Genomic DNA, 23,359 nt, shown 5'->3' with positions numbered 1-23,359 from the left:
CTACTTCTGAGCACTTCTCTCATGCTTAGAGCTTATATTAAAATATCCATACTTTGCTTTTTACTTGATATAGCTGAAATTCTTTTCTGCACTAGAGCCATGAATCTCAGTTTGTCCTGAGTCCAGATCTCTGTATGATTAGGGTATTTCACAGGCAGCTAGAGGTTGCCACATGGATCTGTGTCTTTGTCCCCTCACAACTGACAGTTGGAGGGAATAAGAGAGTGTCATAGGGACTGGGGACCCCCTTGTTCTGCACAGGATCAACCTCTGTGACATGGTTTGGCTTGCCTACTTAACCTTGAAGCTATGTCCATGTTTGGGGTATCCAGATGAAGGGGTAAGAATAAGTAAAACTATCCACACAGAAGTAGCTTGAACACACTGCCCTTAAGATGGTTTTCCTGGAGATGCTAAGGCCAGAGCCAATCTGACACAGCTACCCAGAGAAAGGCCTTAACTGGGGCTTAAAGCCTGAGCTGAGTCATGTTACATGGGGCTCCTTTGACTACTTGCACCCCAGTACCCCTTGGGAACTGTGCCAAAGTCATAGCCAGTGAGGTGGAAGGGAAGATGGCTATTGCAAAGGCGGCAGATATCATGGTGCCTCAGGCCTGAAGTGTCTAGGATCATGTAAACTGTTGTCAACTGTATTTCCTATGACTTCCTGCTAAATATACTCCTGAAGACTTCCCAGGATGAAGGAGACCCTAGTAGAGCTATGAACAGAGTCATGGCAGAAGGAGCCTGTGGCTGGAATGAAGGGAAATAATTCCAGAGGACAGAGCAACTGAGCCTGGGCCTGCAGCCTGGGCTCTCTAATTTGGGAGTCCTTTCTTAGTACCCATTGGCTACAAACCCATGAGTGTGGGAAAAGGCTGGAATGAGGGGAACAAATTCCATAGGATAGACAACTGAGCCTGGGCCTGCAGCCTGGGCTCTCTAACCCGTTGGCTACGAACCCATAGGTGTGGGAAAAGCTTGACATGTCTGAATTTCCAGGTTAAACCTCCCATTCTGTATCAGGGCCACGTCCCATGTCCAGTCCTCAGTGCTGCTCCCACTGGCATGAGGAAAGCTTTGCCTACTTATGACAGATTGAGGGCTTGGGGGCAGGGTGCTGTTAGGATGAAAGTGACTGGACAGTGGATTTGGGCACAGGGAAACAATGTCATGGGAACTGACTCAGAACAAGATGGAGAATTTGAGAGGTAGGCAATCCATTTGGAAGCCCATGCCCTCCCAAGGTTCTGGAATGTGGTGGGAGTGTCAGGGAAGACACCATGACATCCTGTCTCCTGACAAGGGCTAAGATACCACATAAATTCCTGCCTCTGGGCTCTAGACTTGTCTGTCTCTGCTTCACTGTAGGGCAGAGACTCCACAGAGGCCTTCAAACCTGCAGTTCTAAGAAGGTGCCAAGGGGTTTAGGAAGGGTGGCATTCTGCCAGGCCACACCAATGTCTTCACCTGGCATTTAAGGCCTTTCTAACAGAATTCTACACCACCTTGAGCCAGGCCTTTGAGCTCCCTGAACAGAAAGTCCTGAAGGTTCTTCCTCAGGATTCTCACTTCAGGACAGGATGCTCAATGATCAAAGCTCCTAAATGGCTCCTCCCAAGTTCCACCTCCTTCACACTTCACTTTAAAGCACTGGGAAGTTGCTTACAGATCTTCACTGCTAAGCCCGATCACTTTTCTTAGTTCTACCTCAAAAAGCTTTGGACATCTGCAAAGATCCTAACTTTGTGCTTGCCCTAGTACTATGGGCAGTCTCGCTCTTTGATGATAACCCCAGCCCTCTGCTCTCATCCAGCTGATGGCTGACACCCATTGCTGAATCTGCTTGCTTTCTGGGGACCCTGGCTCAAATGGCATGGTTCTTGCTTGCCCTCTCTTTCCTGCTCATCTCTCTCCTCTCAGCAGCAACCAAGATCTCATCTCTATAGTTTTCCTGACTTGTTTTTCTCCCCAACTCATAAAAAATAGTCCTAAAAACCTAATTGGGGTGGGGGTGGGGAGCATAATGCATTGATTCCAGGGCCTGGTGAATATTAGCCTATCAATAAACTTCCTAGCCTTCACCCCCTTTTAAAGTTTTTTTTTCTTTCCCTACTTATTTACTTGTGTATGTGCATGTGCAAACATAACCCAGAAAACACAGATTGTGGAGACCAGAGGACAACTTTCAGGAATTGGTTGTCTCCTTCCAACATGTGGGTCCCAGGGATTGAAGTCAGGACATCAGTTTGACCTTGATGACAAGGGGCTTTGCCTCTGAACCATCCCGCTGCAAAGCCCTGGCCTCCGAGCAGCCCTGGAAATAGCTAGCAGTCTATTTACAATAGTCAGCCTCCTGAATAGCTGGGACGGTCACAAGGCATGCACCACGCCACCGCGTTTGTATTTTATGTCTCTGCCAGGAGTTTTTGTTTGGTAGGTTCTCACTAATTCTGGCTGTCCAGGAACTTGTTATATAAACTTACCTGTTGAACTTTTGGCAATTACCTTGTCTCTCTGTCCCCCAGCTGCGTGTGCCACCACAATGTGTGCTTTTGAAATAACAGCTTATGATGTTGCCCAGACTGAACTCAAACTCTCTGCAATCCTCCTGTCTAAGCTTCACACCCAGCTGGACTACCCTTTTCAGTCACCTACCAGTGACATAGTTAGTAGACCTCTCTCTTGACTAGACCCATGGCAGACGTGGAGAACCCTTTCCTCCTTTGTGAATGTGGCTACTCTGTCCCATCTGAGGCTGGGCATCCCCTCTGTATAAGCCAGAGGTATGCTACAGAATATATCCCACAAGAAAGCAGGTGTGCTACTGTGGAAGGGGGTGTGTAGCCTCCCCAGGAAGCCGTGTATGCATAGCTTATACCAGCATGGAAACAGTGGTAAAGTGGGCAGAAGAAATGTGCAGGTTGGGGAGACATCATGTGTTTATTGAGCACCTACTGGAGCCCAGGCTTTACTTGGGCCTGTTGGGAGATGTCTGCCTCACAACAACCGTGTGAAGTGTTTTCACAGCTCGGTGCTGTACAGCTACTCAGTGCTGTGGACACGCTGGTGCTGGATGAGCTTGGTGCTCTGGTTGAAGCGTCGGCCACAGTCCTGGCAGGCGAAGGGCTTTTCGTGCCGGTGAGTGCGCAGGTGCTGCGTGAGCGTGGGCCGCTGGCGAAAGGCCTTGCCACATTCGGGACACGCGTAGGGTCGCTCGCCCGTATGGATGCGCCGGTGCTGGATGAGGTTGGCGTGCTGTCGGAAGCTCTGGCCACATTCTGGACAGGCGAAGGGCCGCTCACCTGTGTGGATGCGCTGGTGCTCGGTGAGCCGAGACACCTGCGTGAAGCCGAGGCCGCACTCACCGCAGCAGTAGGGCTTCTCGCCAGTATGGGTCCTTTGGTGGCGCGTGAGCTTGAGTCGCTGGCTGAAGCGCTGGCCGCACTCGGGGCACGCGAAGGGCTTCTCACCCGAGTGCACACGCAGGTGCTGCGTGAGCGTGGGCCGCTGGCGGAAGGTCTTGCCACATTCGGCGCAGGCGAAGGGCCGCTCTCCAGTGTGGATGCGCTGGTGCTGGGTGAGATTAGAGCGCTGCCGGAAGCTTTGGCCGCACTCGGCACAGGCGAAGGGCCGTTCGCCGCTGTGCACGCGCCGGTGCTGCAGCAGCACCGAGCGGCGGCCGAAGCGCTCGCCGCACTCCACGCATCCGAAGGACTTGTCCCCGGTGTGCACCGCCTGGTGCTCTAGCAGCACGGCGCGTCGTGGGAAGCTCTCACAGCACTCGCTGCATGGGAAGGGGCCCGGGGGCTCCGGGACTCCGGCGAGGGGCAGGATAGATGGCGCTGGACCAGGCGGATCGCCGTGGATGCGCTGGTGCTGCAGTAGGTTGGAGCGCTGCCGAAAGCTCTGGCCACACTCTGTGCAGCTGAACGGCTGCTCGCCCGTGTGCACACGCCGGTGCTCCTCCAGGCGGGCGCTGCGCACGAAGCCCTGGCCACAGTCGTGGCACACGAAAGGCCGTTCCTCAGTATGCGTGAGCTGGTGGCGCAGTAGGTGAGAGCTGCGGCTGAAGCTGCGGCCACACTCGCCACACACGAACGGTCTCTCGCCTGTGTGGATCTTCTGGTGCCGCAGCAGATTGCTTCGCTGGCTGAACACCTTGCCACACACGTCGCAGCGGCCGCCTCGCATGGCTCCATTCCCCGAGCTAGGGTGGCTCTGGCTCCGGCCCCTTGGGGCATGCCATCGAGTCGCCACCAATGCTGGGCCCACACTGGGGCAGGGATCCTCGCAGGCAGGGTCCTGTTCACCTCCTGGGTCGCTGGGGAGTACAAGGGCATGGGCAAAGCCACCTTCTGTGGTAGGGGACTGTATCTGTCCAGAGAGGCTAGCCATGTCCAGATCCCAGGGAACATGGAGATGGGGGCTCATCATATCTGGCTCTGCCGTGATGCTGTCCATCTGCAGCGTAAACCCTGCACAACGGGACCCATTCTCTTAGAGACTCGCTTTCTGCTATAACCCATGGAATTCTGGGGGCCTGAACTATAGCCTTGGAACTGGTTGGTGAGGCAGAAAGGAGATAAGAGTGGCTGTTCTATCTGAACAGGTTTCCTTGTGATGGGCAGAACCCTGAGGGAAACGCTGAGGTGTGTGCAAAGGCTTTTCTGATTTGACTTAAGTCATTGGGGGTGGGAACCTCTTTTTGGAAGAATTCTGGGGTGACAGGAGGGCCCAGTTTAGGTGGCCAATGAGGGTCTTGGAAAATGCTGAGAAGAATGTAGATTCAATAAAAGCCAGAGGTGACATTACAGGTAGCATTAACATAATGTAGTTCTTTAGCCTTAGGTTTAGACTTGCCACACTTGAGATGACCCAGGCAAGGAGATTCCATGAAGGCTTGGGAGTTAGAGGTGAGATGAACACGACCTACATGTGATCAACATGGGAGCTGTCTATGTAGAAGTATGTCCTTGCTACAGAGTGAGCCTTCCAAGGTGCCAGCCTCAGGCACAATGGACTATAGGGTAAGCTTGTGTAAGAGGATACTCGAGGGATGATGTGACCACCAAGATCTCTGGGGATGGAGACAAAATGGGTGATAGAAAATCCAGGAAGCACCAAAAGGAAGGAAGATAAATTTGAATACATCAAAGGAAACCAGAATCCAAAGTCAACCTAACAACTCTCCAGAGATGAAGGGCTAATTCATTTACTACAGAGATGCCATAAATCAACAGTGACCTGACAGCCAGCCACACTGTGGAAGGATGTGAACGTGAAAAAAAAACAACCTAACTAATTGTTTAAACTCCATAGAATATGCTAGTGGCTGCTTTGAAAAATTCACAGTAGGGCTGAATTGACACTCTGTTTCTGGTTCTCAGCAATTATTCCTTTTTTCCAGAGATGGGACTTGAACCCAGGAGGTCTCAGTCCTAGGCAAATATTCTACCATTGAGTCACATCCTTTTTCCCCCTTTTTTTGGCTGCATGTATGTCTGCTCACTGTGTTCGACCAGGTGGCTTGAGTGCCTGAGGAGGCCAGAGGACGAGGCTGGATCTCCTGACACTGGAATTACAGATGATTGTATGCTGATACGTGGGTGCTGGGAACTGCAAGAAAAGCCAGTGTGCTCTTAACTGCTGAGCCATCTCTCTAGCCTTGCTTCCATAATCTTAAGTGTTTGCATGCATTGCTGGTACAACACATGTTGGGTTGGAAAACTGAATCAAAATAGTAAATGCACAGGGCACTGATGGTAAGTATTTCCAATCCCAGACTCTGAGGGACAGAGATACAAGTTCAAGGTTGTCGAACAAACAAATCAAGTTCAAGCCAGTTGGGTTATATAAGATACTATCCTAAAAACAAAAACCAAAACAACCTCATAAAACTTAAAACACAGTGTTCTACACTGTCCCAGGAATTCCACTTTTAAATACTCCTGTCCAGTAGTTGTGTTCCTCCTTGTGTTAATGACCTATGAAAAGAGTTTTCATAGAGAAGCAATGAGAAGCTTAATGAGAAGCAATCCAAAAGAACTGTTGACAAAGGAGTGACCACAGAGAGCCAGGAGTCTACAGAGCTGTCTCAAGTCCTGTGGTGACCCCTGGTGTTTGCAAAGCATATGGCATGAAAACAGGAACAGAATAAGGTCATTTGGGCATCTACGAGACATATATATATATATGTATATGTGACTGTATGAGTTTGTGTAACCATGTGTATTCAGATACCCTAGGAGGTCAGAGGGCATCAGGTCCCCTGTGAACTTCCTGAAGTGGGTCTGAAAAGCAGTTAACACTCTTAACCACTGAGCACCCTCTCTCTCTTGCTCCCATTTCCCCCCTTATAATACATATTTAAAACCTATCGTTTGTTTATTGGTGTGTGTGTGTGCACTTATGCTACAGGACACATGTGGAGGTCAGAGGACTGTCTGGAGGGTTTGGTCTTTTCACCATGGGGATTCTGGTGAATCATCTCGCCAAGCAAGGCTTGTTCTTATTTATCTTATTTATCTCACTATGCATCCCTGGCTGTCTTAGAACTCACTATGCAGACCAGTGGCCTCGAACCTCCCAAGTGCTGGGACTAAAGGTGTGTGTCACTATGCCTGGCTTGTTCATTAAAAATATATTTTTAAGCCGGGCGTGGTGGTGCACGCCTTTAATCCCAGCACTCGGGAGGCAGAGGCAGGCGGATTTCTGAGTTTGAGGCCAGCCTGGTCTACAAAGTGAGTTCCAGGATAGCCAGGGCTATAAAGAGAAACCCTGTCTCGAAAAACCATATATATATGTATATATATATATATATATACATATACATATACATATATACATATATATATGTATAAAAATATATTTTAGGCTTATTTTGTGTGTATGGGTGTTTTGCCTTCATGTATGTCTGTATATCATGTGCATGCCTGGGTCCAGAGGAGGCCAGAAAGTGTTGGATCCCTGGAACTGGAGTTAAGATGGTTGCAAGGCATTCATTTTTTCCAGCTCCAGGGTTGTTCATTTTAAAACACTGTTTTTATTTTGAGACAGGGTCTGTATAGCCCTGGCTTGCCTGAAACTCATCATTTAGACAAGGCTGACCTGGAATTCATAGAGCTCTTCAGGCTCCATGTACCAACACTATGTCTCCATATATGTGTATGTCTATGAGCATGTGAATGCAGTGAAGTCAGAGCTCAGAAGAGAGGATCAGGGGCCCCTGGAACTAGATGTACAGGGAGTTGTGAGCTGCCTGACCTGGGTGCTAGGAATACAATTTCAGGCCTCTGCAAACAGTATGCTCTCTCATCTGCTGAGCAATCTCTCTGGCCCCTTAAACAGTTTCTTTCTTTTTTTTTTTTTTTTTTTTCTTGCCAGTGCATAGTGGTGCATGCCTATAATCCCAGATACTTTTGGTGTCTGAGGCAGAAAGACTAACATAAATTTGATACCAGTTCTGAGTAAAAGTGGGATCAAGAATCCCTGAATACCTAGAGAAAAACAACAACAAAGAAAGAAATCAAACTAAAAAAACTGCACACACACACACACACACACTCCGAGTAACAAAAATCCTTTCATCTTTAAATTTTTTTTTTTTTTTTTTTTTTTTGGTTTTTCGAGACAGGGTTTCTCTGTATAGCCCTGGCTGTCCTGGAACTCACTTTGTAGACCAGGCTGGCCTCGAACTCAGAAATCCGCCTGCCTCTGCCTCCCAAGTGCTGGGATTAAAGGCGTGTGCCACCACCGCCCGGCTCTTTAAATTTTTTTAATTTTATATATGTATTGGTGTTTTGCCTGTAGGTATGTCTGTGTACTATGTGTGTGCAGTGCCTGCAATGGCCAGCCAGAGTCTCTGGGACAGTTTTGAGCTTCCATGTGGGCACTGGGAATAAAACCTAGGTCCCCTGAAGAGCAACCTGTATTTTTAACCATTGAGCCATCTCTCCAGCTCCATTAAAAAAACAACAAAAAACCATTTTCATCTTTCTACTTTTTTATTTTTGGTATAAATCAATAGGTCTATGTAGCCCTGGCTGGACTGGAACTTGCTAGGTAGACCAGGTTGTCTTTAAATTCACAGAAATCTGCTTGCCTTTGCCTGCCCAGTGCTGGGATTAAGGGCCTATAATCTTGTGCTGCTCTGGTTTTCTGTGTGTTTTTGAAACAGTGTTTCACTATGTACCCTACACTTGTTGGACTGTGTTCATAAAAGGCTACTGAGCACCTGGCTGTACAGGTATATGTTGGTTAACTAAAGGGACAACTCTACAGAAAGGTGTTGTCAAGTGGTTTTGGTTTCAACATTAAAATAATTGTTTTTGCTGTGGATATATATATATATATATATATGGCCACATGTATTCCATGATGCAATATGTGGAGGTCAGAAGACAACTTATAGGAAGTGATTTTCTCCTTCCACCATGTGGGTCGCAGAGATTGAACTCAAGTTGTTGGTTCAGGAGCTCTTTCTTCTTGAGCCATCTTGCCAGCCCTAACTTTTTTTTTTTTTTTTTTTTTTTTTCTGTGTAGCCTTGGCTATCCTGGAACTCACTCTGTAGCCCAGGCTGTCCTCGAACTCAGAAATCTGCCTGCTTCTGCTTCCCGAGTGCTGGGATTAAAGGTGTGCTCCACCACACCTGGCTGCCAGCCCTAACTTTTGAGACAGGATCTCACATTACAGTACAAGCTGGCTTTGAAGACATACAATCCTCTAGCGTCTGCCTAACTCCTACCTCCACCTCCCAAATGTGTGTGTAGCACCATATCAAGCTTTGGCAATACACTAAGATAATTGTTGTCTGTGGCCTGGGCTGACTAACCACTGCTATGCAGTGTATGATTATATTGTGTCTGCTCCGTGGCATACAGAGTCTTTCTGGAAGGCACACACAGAACCTGTCATGTTGACTGCTGGACACTGATGGGGCACTGCACTGTTTTTTTGTTTTGTTTGTTTTTTTGGTTTTTTTGAGACAGGGTAGCTCTGGCTATCCTGGAACTCACTCTGTAGACCAGGCTGGCCTTGAACTCAGAATATCACCTGCCTCTGCCTCCCAAGTGCGCCACCACCGCCCGGCTGCACTGCACTGTTGTACTCTTTGTATACCATTTGGAGTTTTCACCATGTGAATGCATTAACTATGGCTACTGTCCTGAGCTCATATAACTTTGTGAAATTAGCTTGCTTTTGCCTCCTGGCAGGCTGGTTTCATATGAGCAGGACTACTACCTGCTAACTATGTAGGACAAGCCCTAGCTGCAAAGTGTTGATGCTGATTTAGAAAGGATGGTCCTGCTGAGCCAATTCCGACTCAGGATAAGTCAAATCATTACTGCTTCTAGGCTAGGCTGCAGCTAGCCAGGATACATCCCAAATGCAGGGACTCCAGGACACTGAGATGTTGCTTGACTGCACACACGAGTACATACTGCTACCCAAAGCAGCTAGTAGAATAGCTCTATGAAGACAGGCTCTCTTTTCTTTTCTTTTCTTTTCTTTTCTTTTCTTTTCTTTTCTTTTTTTTCTTTCTTTCATTTATTTATTTATTTATTTAAACTCCTCTTCCCCATTTTTTTGCTCTCTCTCTCTCAAGATTTATTTATTATTCTATGTAAGTACACTGTAGCTGTCTTTAGACACACCAGAAGAGGGCACAGATCTCATTGTGGATGGTTGTGAGCCCCAATGTGGTTGCTGGGATTTGAACTCAGGACCTTCAGAAGAGCAGTCAGTGCTCTTAACTGCTGAGCCATCTTTCTAGCCCTCCTTCTTTTTTCTTTTCTTTTCTTTTCTTTTCTTTTCTTTTCTTTTCTTTTCTTTTCTTTTCCTTTCTTTCTTTCTTTCTCTCTCTCTCTCTCTCCCTCTCCCTCTCTTCTTCCTCTCTTCTTCCTCTCTTTCTTTCTTAGATTTATTTATTATATGTAATTACACTGTAGCTATCTTCAGTCACCCCAGAAGAGGGCATCAGATCTCATTACAGATGGTTGTGAGCCACCATGTGGTTGCTGGGATTTGAACTCAGTCAGTGCTTTTTTTTTTTTTTTTTTTTTAAAGATTTATTTATTATATGTAACTACACTGTTGCTGTCTTCAAACACTCCAGAGAGTGTGCCAGATCTCATTAAAGATGGTTGTGAGCCACCATGTGGTTGCTGGGATTTGAACTCTGGACCTTTGGAAGAGCAGTCGGGTGCTCTTACCCACTGAGCCATCTCACCAGCCCATCAGTCAGTGCTCTTAACCACTGAGCCATCTCTCCAGCCCTCTCTTTACTTTCTTGCTTGCTGATGTATCACAGCATATCAAACTACTTCTGCCTTGTGTCTTTAGGGAAATCATTTGTCACCAGCCTGCCAATGTTGTCCCTTACATGGTGTTAACATTTAAAATAGCATCATAATTAAGTACTAAAAAGATCTCTGGGAGTATAACTCTAATAATAGAGTGCACGTTTAGCATGTGCAAAAGTCTAGGGCTTAATCCCTGGTACGTGTGTGTGTGTGTGTGTGTGTGTGTGTGTGTGTGTGTGTATAAACACATATACATGCAAACAAACACACCACATCACCACCACCAAAATCACTAATAGGGCTGGGGATTTGTCTCAGCTGGTAAAATGCTGTGGCATGCGTGAAGCCGTTCATTCTAATCCCAACACTGCATAAACCAGGGGAGGTATCCTACTCCTGTAATCCCAGCACTTGGTAAGTAGAGCCAGAAGCATCAGTTGTTCAAGGTCAATCTCAGCTACATACTGAGTTCCAAGCCACCCTAGATGGAGTAGACCCTCTCTCAATAACCAAAACTCCATCTGCCACAAAAGGCACAGCTGGAGGATGAAACAAGCGGCCAGGGGGCATGCCAGGAATCATGGAGGAGAAGATGAATTGATGCTTGAAAGCAAGAGCTATGGTTGTCTACAGCAAGAGCAGCCGGAGGAGGAGGAAGCAGCCGGGGAGTGGGGTGGGGGCCCGAAGCAGTGCTGCCAATGTGCCTGCAAGAGAGCTGAGAGACTGGAGCTGTGGATGAAGAGGGAAGCGGGTCCAAGCAGGACAAAGTGGTCCTGTGCAACACAAGCAGTGCTGGTCAGGGCAGGTGAATTCTGAGGCAGCAGCAGGCGCTTATGCTGGATGCTCTTTTCTGCCTTAGGGTGCTGCCAAGCCTGATGACCTGAGTTGGAGCCTGAGCAGCCACACTGTGGAGAAAGAAAACTGACTCCTGCAGTTTGTCATCCAAACTCTATGTGCGTGCTGTGACACACAACACATGTTGAAATTCACACACAACAAAGGGGGTGGAAAACTGGTGTGATAACATTAGAGGACCATCCCAGAGCCATCATGCTCCAAGAAACATTTCAAGACAATTCCCTACCAGTGAGATATGTGAATTCCAAACAGAGAGGACCTATCAACAGCAGCAATTAAAAAAAAAGTCCTGAGAACGAGTCCGACAGAATAGTTTTAGGATTGAGGGTATAGCTCAGTGGTAAAACTCCAGCCTAGGAGGTGCTAACACATTGGTTCAGTGGTGGGACAAAGGCCTGGAATCCACCAGGGAGAGGATGGAGGCATGGCTCAATAGTAGAGTTCTTATCCATAATCCACTGGTGGGAAACTGGGGTATAGTTCAGTGATAGTGTACCTAGCATGCATAATCCCTGAGCTCCAATAATGGAAAAATAAACCATCTAATAAGGGCTAGACAGATATGTTTCAGACCTGTAAACTTTCAGAGTTTTACTTCCCATAGTAGAATTCACAGGATGATGCATGCACTTAAGGAAGTAAACCAAGAAAGACAGGAGCTTGGATGACCCGGCAGCATTCTGGTCTGTCTTCAGTAGGTGCCTATGTTGTGTCTGAACTACTCTTGCCTTGTGTACTATTAAACTCTCTTCAATAGGTCCCAAACTTCCCTACTCTGTTATCCAACAGGCAAGATGCACACCCGAATGTGGAGGTCATTTAGAATGCTTTGACTGGGAGAGGTTGTTTTCAGGAAGGTATTATGATTCAAGGCAAAGTCAGAAAGGGGTCAGTAACAGAGAAGGCTAAAGGAGGCACCGCAGTGACTGGACTGTTTTGAGTAGGGGCAGAGGGCTCATAGATGTAGTGGAACATGAGGAGGATTCAGTCCCACCTTGCCCATCTCACTAACCTGGTGAAAAGATGCCCCCTACTTCCTCATGCCACAGGGGCATAGGGTCCTCACTCCATGGGGGCACATCAGGCTCAGTGTTGCTGTGAGGAGAGGTCTGATCCAGTGTTGTCCCATGGCCCTGAAACCACAGTGGTCAATGTTGGACTGTGCCTGGCTGGCTTCAGAGGACCTATCTGACACCCAGACATTATAAACTCATAGGGCAAGAGGGTCACTTACATTCTGTATAGGTCTCACCTGGGTCTCCTTAGGTAGGAGAGTGGCTGCAGCTTCTTGAGCAGCAGGAAGAGGCCCAGATTCTAGGAGCTCTAGGGAGAAAGAGTGGGGTCAGGCAGCTCAAGAAAGTTTCCACCTTTCTTAGAGGTGCTAGGTTCCAGACATAAGGGAGATATGGGCACAATCTCAAAGCTGGGAAAGACAAGATAGGGCAGCTGAAGGCCCAGTGGGAATGGTGTCAAATAGGGTTTTCTGGAAGCACTGGTTTGTGCATCTGTATCTCTGTGAGTCAGCCTGTCCTATGATGCTTGGAAATGGGGCTATGGTGGTCAGGGACAGTGTCTGTGCTGGCTGGACTGGAGGGGAGAGAAAGGCACACTGGAACTATTTTATCTTGTAGGGCCTGGCTCAGTGAGTGGAGTAGCTTTGCCCATCTAGGTTTTAGGGCCTGCCCACTTTGCCTGCTCTCACCTGGATTCCCCAACAATTCTGTCTCCTCTTTCATTTGTCGGTCCAGTGGCAATTCCTGCATGGCTCCTTGGGGAGTCTCAGTCCCAGGGTCTGGAGTCTGAAGCTTGATGTGAGGTCTTGGCTGGAAGCTGGAGTGTTCCATCTTCTCTGATAGGACCTCCTTGCCCTGCACCTGGACTGTGACCTACAGAGATGCACAGACCAGGGAGAGAGTGGGGCTGGGCACAACCCATGGTCTACGGGCACCAACTCCAATATAAACTGACTAGGTCATCCAAAGTCTGAACTTCCCCTCTTTTGACCTTGAGCAGAAAGCAAAAGGACTATTTGCGGATAGAGGGGATTGCATGGTACCCTTTGTGTCTCATCTAGCTTTGGAGATCCTGAGAAGCCTCACAAAGGACCCGTTATAGGTGGACACATCTATATGACCAAGGAGCATGTCTGGCTGGGCATGGCACTTCTAGAGTGAGGCAAAACATGACAATGCTCCAGCCCTGACGGTCTATTCAGTTTCTGACTCACCCATTTCCGAGGACCATCAAGCTCCCATCGAAGTATGTCAACCAAGGCAGCAGCCTCTTCAGGGCTGCCTGGCCACTGCCCTTGCACACGGGCCTGGATCTCAGGAGGCAGTGCACCCAGGAACTGCTCCAGCACCAAGAGCTCTAGCACCTGTTCCTTGGAATGTACTTCTGGGCGTAGCCACTGGTGACACAGTTCTCGAAGCTGGGCCAGGGCTTCCTGAGGGCCTACCGCGTCCTCATACCGGAAGCACCGGAAGCGTAGACGTGCAGCCTCAGGGCCTGGGTCCCACAATATATCTCCTCTCTCATTGTCGTTGTCAGAGTCCTCCAGCTTCACCAGAGCAGGCTCATTTTCTGGGGGTGCACAGCCTGAGGAGCCCAGCACAGTGGGTCGCATCAGGAGTACCAGATCAGGTCTTTGAGGCCAGTGTCTGTCCCTAGGGAAGGAATAGTACAAGGCATGTGTAATAAGGACAGCCAGAGGCAGCGAATGCTGACTGAGTGCCATGCTGTGTTCTTTCATCCGAGACCGTCGCCATGAAGAGGACACCCGAGAGAACAGGCACTGACAGGCCAGCCACACCCCAGAGATCCGTGGGAACTCTATATGAGCCATGTGCTTTGTAGACCTCATTTCCGCCGGGCCTATATAGTGTCTGGTAGCTTACTCTGTTCTAAATACAGGCTGTTGCTTAAGCTTAGAAACATTTCTCTCTTCCCTACATCCTATTCTTTTCTATAGCTGCATCTCTACTTGCATCCAGACATCAGTACCACTGCTGCCTCCTCCTGGACTCCCAATAAGAGTCCCTGTGGTCAGCCTTTTGGGGTGGAACAAACAAGTCCCTTAATGTTTTCTACCCAGTCTTGGACTTGGCCCCTCTCTCAGGCCCCAACATTCCTTTCCCAATGTGGTATCAAGGGGACAGCCCTCCTTTACCCAATCCCCCATCTCAGCTTCTCTCAGGCCAACAGTTTTCCACATATCTCCAATACCAGAAGCTAACTCATCACATCCAACAGCGATACAAGTCTTCAGCTATCTAATTGTTGGTTGGGAGGTGACTGGGGACTTCTGGGTACCCTTAAAGGCCTTCAACTCATTAGACCAACAGTCTGCAAGGGTACTACTTTTGCTGTGCCTATGTGAGCTATAGTTTCCTCACTTGTAAAAAGGACTGACTTCTCCCACGTTACTTTCTGCAACTGGGATTTTGTGAAAAATCTAAATTTACTATTGGAGTGGCATCAGCTTAGAGGCAGCGTGATTTCTGTGGGTTACACCTCTGCTCTTTAGGGTGCTAAGTCAACTCGAAACCCTGAGAGAAACTTGGAACAGCCATAAAGCAAGAAGAGGAGGTTCCGGAAATACATTTCCCAGAAGTCTAAGCGCGCATCATCGCTTTAGGGTGCCAATGTGTCCGGTCGCCCTGGCACCTGTGGCGATCAGCGCGGTAGCGCGTCAGCACAGGGCCGGTTTGCAGGGAGTTCCTGGACCCCTACAGCTGGAATCCCAGAGTCCTCTCTACCCAGACTCCTCCCAAGGCCTTGAGGTGAAGGGACTCCCAGCCTTCCTTCAATGCTCCGAGGGAGGCTGTGCCCTCGTGAACATGCGCACTCCCGTTCGCTTGCTCCATATCAAACTACATATCCCAGACTGCTTTGCGCGCAGCTCCAAGCCCTTCTGCCCTTCCCCCACCCCAGCCTCCGTTTCTACCCTTCTTCCCGTCCCTAGGGGGATTGCGCTGGTTGCAATAATCAGCTCGCACTCCTGGACGTCTCTTCCCACACTCCGGGCCACGAACTCAGGCGCCAGGGCCCCGTCGACGAGCACAATCCTCTCGGGGGGCAACGGATTCAAGCACCACCTTCCAGACTGCGCATGCCCCCCACCACTTTTTTTTTTTTTTTTTTTTTTTTTTTGTCAGTTCTCTACCAGCCTTCCAGGGATTTGCAGGGTTCTGCACCAATCACCGCTCTCACTAGGACGCCGTCTCCCCGTCTCCATGGCAACCACGGGTTCGAAAAAGAGCGTCCGCTGGGCTACCTCCGGAACCACTGAAAGAAAGGCTTAGCAAAATGCTTTCTGGGAGTCGTAGTCTGGAGGGTGCTGTGTGTGTGCGCGCGCAAACGCAGCACCACCGGATCTCTTTTGTATTTCTGTGTGGTGGGTAGGAGTGAGCGGGATTCCATGGTAACTAGGAGACCAAACCTGGTGGTATCCTAGGTAACGACCGGACTACTTGGTTTAAGAAAGGTCAGGATCTGTGGCGAAGTCAAGGGGAAGGGACAGGGACACAAATACCCAACGAGATGTCTATACAGGAAGGCAGAGATACCTGCATACAGAGTCGGGGGAGAGGATGAGAGGGGCGGGAAAATTGTGCGGGGGAGACTGGATGCTAGGAGAGACTGAATATAAGTGAACACACAGAGATATAGGTATGAATGAAAAGGGGGGGTATTCATTAGAATCAGAGTTAGAACCTGAGTCATGTTAGAAAATTTAGGAAGAAGAGAGAAGCAGAAAGGAATTGGGATTAGGAAAGTGAGACATCGAAACTCTAGGGGCCAACCCAGAGTACAAAGGTAAGTGGGGGGAAATTAGAAGAGATATAGTAAAGATGCTAATAGAGATACGGTAAAACGGACTGATAGGTTTCAAAGACTGAGAGATGGCAACAAAAAATTAGATGTGCATGTGGGGGAAACATTTTCAGAGAAAACTCACACACACACAAAATGACAACACACCAGAAAGAGGACTGGGAGTCCTCTAGTTTCCTAGCATCATTTACCAAACAATATTGCGACACCTGACTACTTAAACATACCCCCCCCCCGCCCCATTTTTTAAATCTGTGATTGAAGCCGTAACACTATTCTGGTAGAAATTGACTTACAAGAAGCTGACAGGTTACAAATGAATTCTGCCCAGCCATCACCTGGAAGGTAGCTAAATATCTCTTTATCCCTACACCTAACCTTTTGTTTTATTTCAGATTCATTTGTTCCATCTTCCTGAAACTACCTTTTGCTACCTTTCTGTTTTCCTTGAGGTAGAGGAAGCCAGATGCTGCCGTGAAAACCTAGCTCAGAGAGGTAGAAAAAGCACCCAGGTGACCTCCTTTCTCAGCTGAAGTTCCACCACAAGTCTCTCTCTCTGTCCCAAGAAACCTTTGAAAGACCCACAACGTGAGGACTCCCCCACGTTCTGACTCAGGAGAGGCGACACCCCAAATCACACAAGAAATGGTCTTGCTGCAACTGCAAGAGGATTTTTATTCAAGAGCGCTCTCGGGCCCACGGTCATACACCACGCAGGGGTAGAGGACAGTGGCGCCCCAAGTAGCTGAGTAAGGGGGTATTTAAAGGAAGAAACCACAACTCAAGGAGGTGGGGAGGGCGTTGTTGGAAAATACCAAAAATACCAGTTAAGAGTCACAAGGAAGTGTAAAGTCACAAATGTAATTGTGAGGGTTATTTCTCAAGACAGTTTCTAAGAGCCCCAAACGATAGCACATTTGCATTGCAGGTTCCAGCAATGGTCAGGGTGGGTCAGGGTGACTTTCTTTGAATGAACACTCTTTGAACCCAGGAAGCGGGTGGGTGGAGGAAGGAATGTCGCTATCTGTTTTATGACCAGCACCTGGAGCACTAAGCCACAAAGGCTACACTCCCAAGCCTGGGCCTAAAAGCCTCGGATTTTGTTTTTACTTTGCTATACTTCTTCACCTTCACATTGAATGCCCCCACCCCTTCTACTTTCTGAATGTCTATCTGTACTCTGGGTTCCCACTTGCTCTTTCTCTCTCTCTCTTTTGTGTGTGTGTTTCTTAATATGTCTATGTTCAGTCTCTGTCAACTGGCTTCTTGTTCTGCTTCTTGACCTTTGGTTGACTTTATTTAATCCTGTTTACAATACTCAAGCAGAAAGTTCTTGGATTAAAGGTGTGTGCTATGGCTGAACCACACCACAACTAAAAACAGGTTTTTTTTTTAACCCCAATAAATAACACAACCTCGGGGTTTACAGTGTGAGATCCTGCAACACATAAGTTTTTGACACATCCTTGAGAGTTGTGGTTCTAATCTAAAAATAATTTATTTATTTTAGACAAGATTTCACTATGATATCCTGGAACTCTATGTAAACAGAGTACCCTCATACTTAAAGATCACCCTGCTCTTCCTTCCAAGGACTTGTGCTATGGCCACTGTGCCCAGTCTTTTGTTTTTGGTAATGTCTGGAGTAGCCTAGGTAACCCTCCAGCTCACTGTATAGCTAATGAGCTTGAACACCACATCCTTTTGCCTTTACCTCCCAGTTGTTGGGTGGTGACTATTAGCACCCGAAAAGGGAGAAATAAGAGACAGCACTGAGCAGTGAACCAGTCTGAAGATGGAACCCCATTATAAAAACAATAAATCTTGTAGCATCAGGTCCAGCAAGCTGCAGTGGTTTGATTGCGCTTCAGTGGATCCTGGGCAGCCCCCGAGGGCCTGCTGTTTGAAGCTCAGGTGGCCTCTTTCTCGTGCTGGCTCCACTTATTATCTGTGTCTTTTCTCTGCAGCCACACCATGTGCTGCATTCCCACCATCTCCAACATCTTGAGGGTTTTCACCCTTAGGGCGTCACACACTGCCCTCTTGTGGGTGGGAGAGGAGGAGGTGTCTCCCAAGGACTAAGAGGAAGAAAAGTGCAAACTAGCATTGTGGCCTGGTCAGTGTTCATGTGTGTGGTTGGTCAGTGCCCTCCAGCAGCAGAAGTTTAGCAGGACTGTTGTATCTGACCTGAATTCTGGAGTGGTGGCCAACTAAGCTTTGAAGTAGCTTTTTTTTTTTTGTTTTGTTTTGTTTGTTTTTTGTTTTTCGAGACAGGGTTTCTCTGTGTAGCCCTGGCTGTCCTGGCACTCACTTTGTAGACCAGGCTGGCCTCGAACTCAGAAATCCGCCTGCCTCTGCCTCCCGAGTGCTGGGACTAAAGGCGTGCGCCACCACGCCCGGCTGAAGTAGCTTTTTGTCAGTGATTGTTATCTGAGATTTTATGGGGTTGTTCCTTTGAAGGGTACTCAGAGCCTTTGCATAACTTAGTCTGCCTGGCAAACCAGGAAGTCTTTTATGGCTGAAAATTGCTTAGGTGATGGTCTTTTCCGACAACAGCAGCTTCAGAGAAAGTGGTTTTGATATGTGGAAATTGACTTGCTAAAAGTGCCTTTAGTGAAACAATAAAAAGCTTTTAGGGACCATCCTGTCCTTGAGTGGCTGATTCCCCCTGCTGGTTGAGAAGCCTAAATCCATCCTGCAGTGTCCCTCTTTTCTTTGGATCAGCATAAGGGCACCCTCTGTGGACATGCAAACTGACTCAATCTCTCCGGTAGATCCTCTCTTTCCCCTCTCTCCTCATTTTAGTCATTACTGTTCCAGTGAAAATTGCTTCTCTTTTTCTCTGTCTCTCTCTGTGTCTGTCTGTCTGTCTGTCTGTCTGTCTGTCTGTCTGTCTGTCTGTCTGTCTGTCTCACACACACACACACACACACACACACACACACACACACACTCACACATTCTCACTATGCCCTGACTGTCCTGGAATTCACTTTGTAGACCAGCCAGGCTGGCTTCAAATTCACAGAGATCTGCCTGCCTTTGCCTCCCCAGTGCTAGGATTGGTCATGCTCAATCATACCCAGTATTGTTTATTCCCCAGACTTCTGATTACATTGACAGCTAAGGTAACTGTAGTTTGACAGCTAGAAAAACTTTCACAGATGTAATCTGTTATCTCCTTACCTGCCTTTAATGGGGTTAATGTGTTTTACAACCACTGAGTTATCCACAACTTTCAACTTCTTTTCTGGTAAGCTTGCCCCTGCCTCCCTGAAACAGAATATTAATATGTAGCTCTGCTTGTCCTCAAACTCTCTGTGTGGACCAGTCTCAAACTTACAGTGATCCACCTGTCTGTGCTTTCCCAACGCTTGGATTAAATCATTTGCCACCATTCCTGGCCAAGGCATTTGTGTGTGTGTGTGTGTGTGTGTGTGTGTGTGTGTGTCTGTTTTTTTTTTTTTTTTTAGATTTATTATTATATCTAAGTACACTGTAGCTGTCTTCGGATGCACCAGAAGAGAGTGTCAGATCTCATTACGGATGGTTGTGAGCCACCATGTGGTTGTTGGAATTTGAACTCAGGACCTTCTGAAGAGCAGTCGGTGCTCTTAACCACTGAGCCATCTCTCCAGCCCCCACCTTTTAAAGATTTATTTATTTATTTTATGTATATGAGTACACTGTAGCTGTACAGATGCTTGTGAGCCCTCATGTAGCTGTTGAGAATTGTATTTAGGACCTCTGCTTGCTCTGGTCAACCCTGCTCACTATGACCCAAAGATTAATTTATTATTATAAATAAGTACACTGAAGCTGTCCTCAGACACACCAGAACAGGGAGTCAGATTTCATTACGGGTTGTTGTGAACCACCGTGTGGTTGCTGGGATTTGAACTTAGGTCCTTCAGAAGAGCAGTCAGGTGCTCTTCCCTACTGAGCCATCTCGCCAGCCCTGCTGATTATTTTTTAAAGATTTATTTATTTATGTATATTAGTATACAGTAGCTGTCTTCAGACAAACCAGAAGAGGGCATCAGATATCAGGTCCCATTACAGATGGGTGTGAGCCACAATCCACAATGTGGTTTCGACGAATTGAACTCAGAACCTCTTGAAAGAGCAGTCAGGCCGGGCGTGGTGGCGCACGCTTTTAATCCCAGCACTCCGGAGGCAGAGGCAGGCAGATTTCTGAGTTCGAGGCCAGGCTGGTCTACAGAGTGAGTTCCAGGACTGCCAGGGCTACACAGAGAAACCCTGTCTCGAAAAACCAAAAAAAAAAAAAAAAAAAAAAAAAAAAAAAGAAAGAGCAGTCAGTGCTTCTAATCTTTGAGCCATCTCTCCAGCCTGCCTGTTAAGTTAATAAGTACCACATATGTATGGTCAGAAAGTGAAGGGACTCTAACCAGCACAAATATGGCAAATGTGGCACTGGCAGGCCTTGCCCTTCTCTCCAACTCCTTCTGCCTAGAAAAAAAATCTTAAATTACATCCCTAAAGCTAGCCATCAAGGTCTATTTCCTTAGTTGGCCACTTCCTCCTGAGGTTGTTTATCAAAGTCTAGCTATCAAAGTATTGAAGTCCACCAATCAAAAGCCCCCTTTGTCTTACCTAATTAACATGACTAACTAAAATTATGCATCTTGGGGGCTGGCTCAGAGGTTAAGAGCACGGACTGCTCTTCCAGAGGTTCTGAGTTCAATTCCCAACCACCACATGGTGGCTCACAACCATCTGTAATGGGACCAGATGATCTCTTCTGGTGTGTCTGAAGACAGTTACAGGGTACTCATATACATAAAATAAATCTTTAAAAAGAATTAAGCACCTCATCCTAATATCTTTATCTTTATGAGCTGCCATTTGCCAGAGGTACACGTCTCCTCTCTATCCGGAGGCAGTCCTTTGCCTCTCTTCAAGACAAATACCCCTCCTCCCTCTCTCTTGTTCCCTTCGTCTTCTCCCTTGTCTTCTCTCTCCTGTCTTTGTCTTTTTATTTCCTGCCTTTTGTCTCTGTAGGACTAAGAAATCTCCTTTTGTGCTAAGAATTTGGTCTTGGGGTCCTGCACTGATACCAGTCCTTTTAAGAAGGCATGGAATCAGCCAGGAAGTGGTGGCGCACGCCTTTGATCCCAGCACTTGGGAGGCAGAGACAGAGGGATTTCTGAGTTTGAGGCCAGCCTGGTCTACAGAGTGAGTTCCAGGACAACCAAGGCTATACAGAGAAACCCTGTCTCGAAAACCAACCAACCAACCAACCAACCAACCAACCAACCAACCAACCAAACAAACAAACAAAAAAGAAGGCATGGAATGAATCTCTTGTGTCACGAGCAAGAAGATAGATGCACATTGTTAATATAACAAAAGTTACACTTTATTACGCTGAGGGTCATCATACAAAGTTCACACTCTGAAGGCTGTTCACCTGTGTGACATAGCTGAAAAAGTCAGGTCTAGTTTCTTTCTTTCTTTCTTTCTTTCTTTCTTTCTTTCTTTCTTTCTTTCTTTCTTTCTTTCTTTTTGATGTTACTGAGTTCTGGTTATCAGGGTGCAGCCCTGATGTAGTGGGTTTCTTGACTAAGCTATTTTTATGTGTATAAAAGACATTTTTTTAAATTTTTAATATTTTTTATTACATATTTTCCTCAATTACATTTCCAATGCTATCCCAAAAGTCCCCCGTACCGCCCCCCACTTCCCTACCCACCCATTCCCATTCTTTTGGCCCTGGCATTCCCCTGTACTGGGGCATATAAAGTTTGCAAGTCCAATGGGCCTCTCTTTCCAGTGATGGCCCACTAGGCCATCTTTCGATACATATGCAGCTAGAGACAAGAGCTCCGGGGTACTGGTTAGTTCATATTGTTGTTCCAACTATAGGGTTGCAGATCCCTTTAGCTCCTTGGGTACTTTCTCTAGCTTCTCCATTGGGAGCCCTATGATACATCCAATAGCTGACTGTGAGCATCCACTCCTGTGTTTGCTAGGCCCCGGCATAGTCTCACAAGAGACAGCTATATTTGGGACCTTTCAGCAAAATCTTGCTAGTGTATGCAATGGTGTCAGCGTTTGGAAGCTGATTATGGGATGGATCCCTGGATAAAAAGACATTTTTAAAAACTATGTTCGTAGCCGGGCGTGGTGGCGCACGCCTCTAATCCCAGCACTCGGGAGGCAGAGGCAGGCGGATTTCTGAGTTCGAGGCCAGCCTGGTCTACAGAGTGAGTTCCAGGATAGCCAGAGCTACACAGAGAAACCCTGTCTCGAAAAACCAAAACCAAACCAAACCAAACCAAAAAAAAACCAAACTATGTTCGTTACCTACCTTGCAACTGAAGTTATAAGTGATTGTGAGCAGCCTGACCTGGTTGCTGGGAACTTTATCCAGGTCCTCTGGAATAGCAGCAAGGGTTCTTTAACCATTAAGCTTCAGCACTGTATATAATATAATATAATATAATATAATATATAAGTATATATATATGTATATATATATGAGTATGAGCACACTGTAGCTGTCTTCAGGACATCAGGAGATCCCATTACATACATCAGCTCCCATTACAGATGGTTGTGAGCCACCATGTGGTTGTTGGGAATTGAACTCAGGACCTCTGCAAGAGCAGAGGCAGGAGGATTTCTGAGTTCAAGGCCAGCCTGGTCTATGAAGTGAGTGCCAGGACAGCCAGGTCTACACAGAGAAACCCTGTCTCGAAAAACCAAAAAAAAAAAAAAAGCAAGCTGGGGAGGAAAGGGTTGTTTTGGGTTACACTTCCACAGCACTGATCATTACTGAGGAAGTTAGGTCCTCAAACTCAGATCTCTGTGTGTGTGTGTGTGAACCTGGTGTTGTGTAATAGTTTCTTCCAGTGTGTTTGAAAGCCATCATACAGGAAAGCTCTTGAAGCAAAAAGGTAAACAACTCAAAATAGCTTTAAGAAGTCCCCAAACTGACCAGATTCATTTGGCCCCTCTTTTCAGAGTCAACAATAAAAGCTGAGAGTGGTGCTGGAGAGATGGTTCAGAGGTTAAGAGCACTGACTGCTCCCCTAAAGGTCCTGAGTTCAATTCCCTGCAGCCACATGGTGGCTCACAACCATCTGTAAAGGGATGTGATGCCCTCTTCTGGTGTGTCTAAAGACAGCAACAATGTACTTCACACATGTAAAATAAATAATAAAATAAAAAATTCTTTAAAACAAAACAAAACAAAACAAAACAAAACAAAACAAAACAAAACAAAACAAAACGAGCTGAGAGTCCTTCTCAGAAGAAGGAAGTCAGAGAAAACTCTCAGACAGAGTTGCAAAGAGACCAAGTGAGCCACCTGGAAAGGACTCTCTCCAACCTGTTG

General features: G+C 47.2%; 1 protein-coding gene across 5 annotated transcripts; it reads right to left on the bottom strand.

The window, feature by feature from the left end:
* Positions 1-2,601: 2,601 nt before the first annotated feature.
* LOC110297217 (myeloid zinc finger 1) lies at positions 2,602-15,444 on the bottom strand. Of its 5 annotated transcripts, none has more exons than XM_085842219.1 (6): positions 15,329-15,444; positions 13,391-13,829; positions 12,866-13,049; positions 12,416-12,486; positions 12,176-12,296; positions 2,605-4,478 (listed from the first exon to the last, which is right to left on the bottom strand). In XM_085842219.1, exons 2-6 carry the CDS (start codon positions 13,787-13,789, stop codon positions 3,046-3,048), a joined length of 2,208 nt encoding a protein of 735 aa, XP_085698345.1. In that variant the 5' UTR covers positions 13,790-13,829; positions 15,329-15,444; the 3' UTR covers positions 2,605-3,045. The 5 variants fall into 5 exon arrangements, with proteins under 5 accessions (XP_085698347.1, XP_085698345.1, XP_029335869.1 ...); XM_029480010.2 differs by lacking the exon at positions 15,329-15,444 and adding an exon at positions 15,110-15,273 and having other exon boundaries at positions 2,606-4,478; XM_029480009.2 differs by lacking the exon at positions 15,329-15,444 and having other exon boundaries at positions 13,391-15,070.
* Between the last annotated feature and the right edge of the window lie 7,915 nt (positions 15,445-23,359).

Source organism: Mus caroli, unplaced genomic scaffold, assembly GCF_978045245.1.
Source record: "Mus caroli unplaced genomic scaffold, Mus_caroli_1 scaffold_8, whole genome shotgun sequence".
NCBI classification, from domain to species: Eukaryota; Metazoa; Chordata; class Mammalia; order Rodentia; family Muridae; genus Mus; species Mus caroli.
This window is presented reverse-complemented; position numbering and strand designations above follow the sequence as displayed.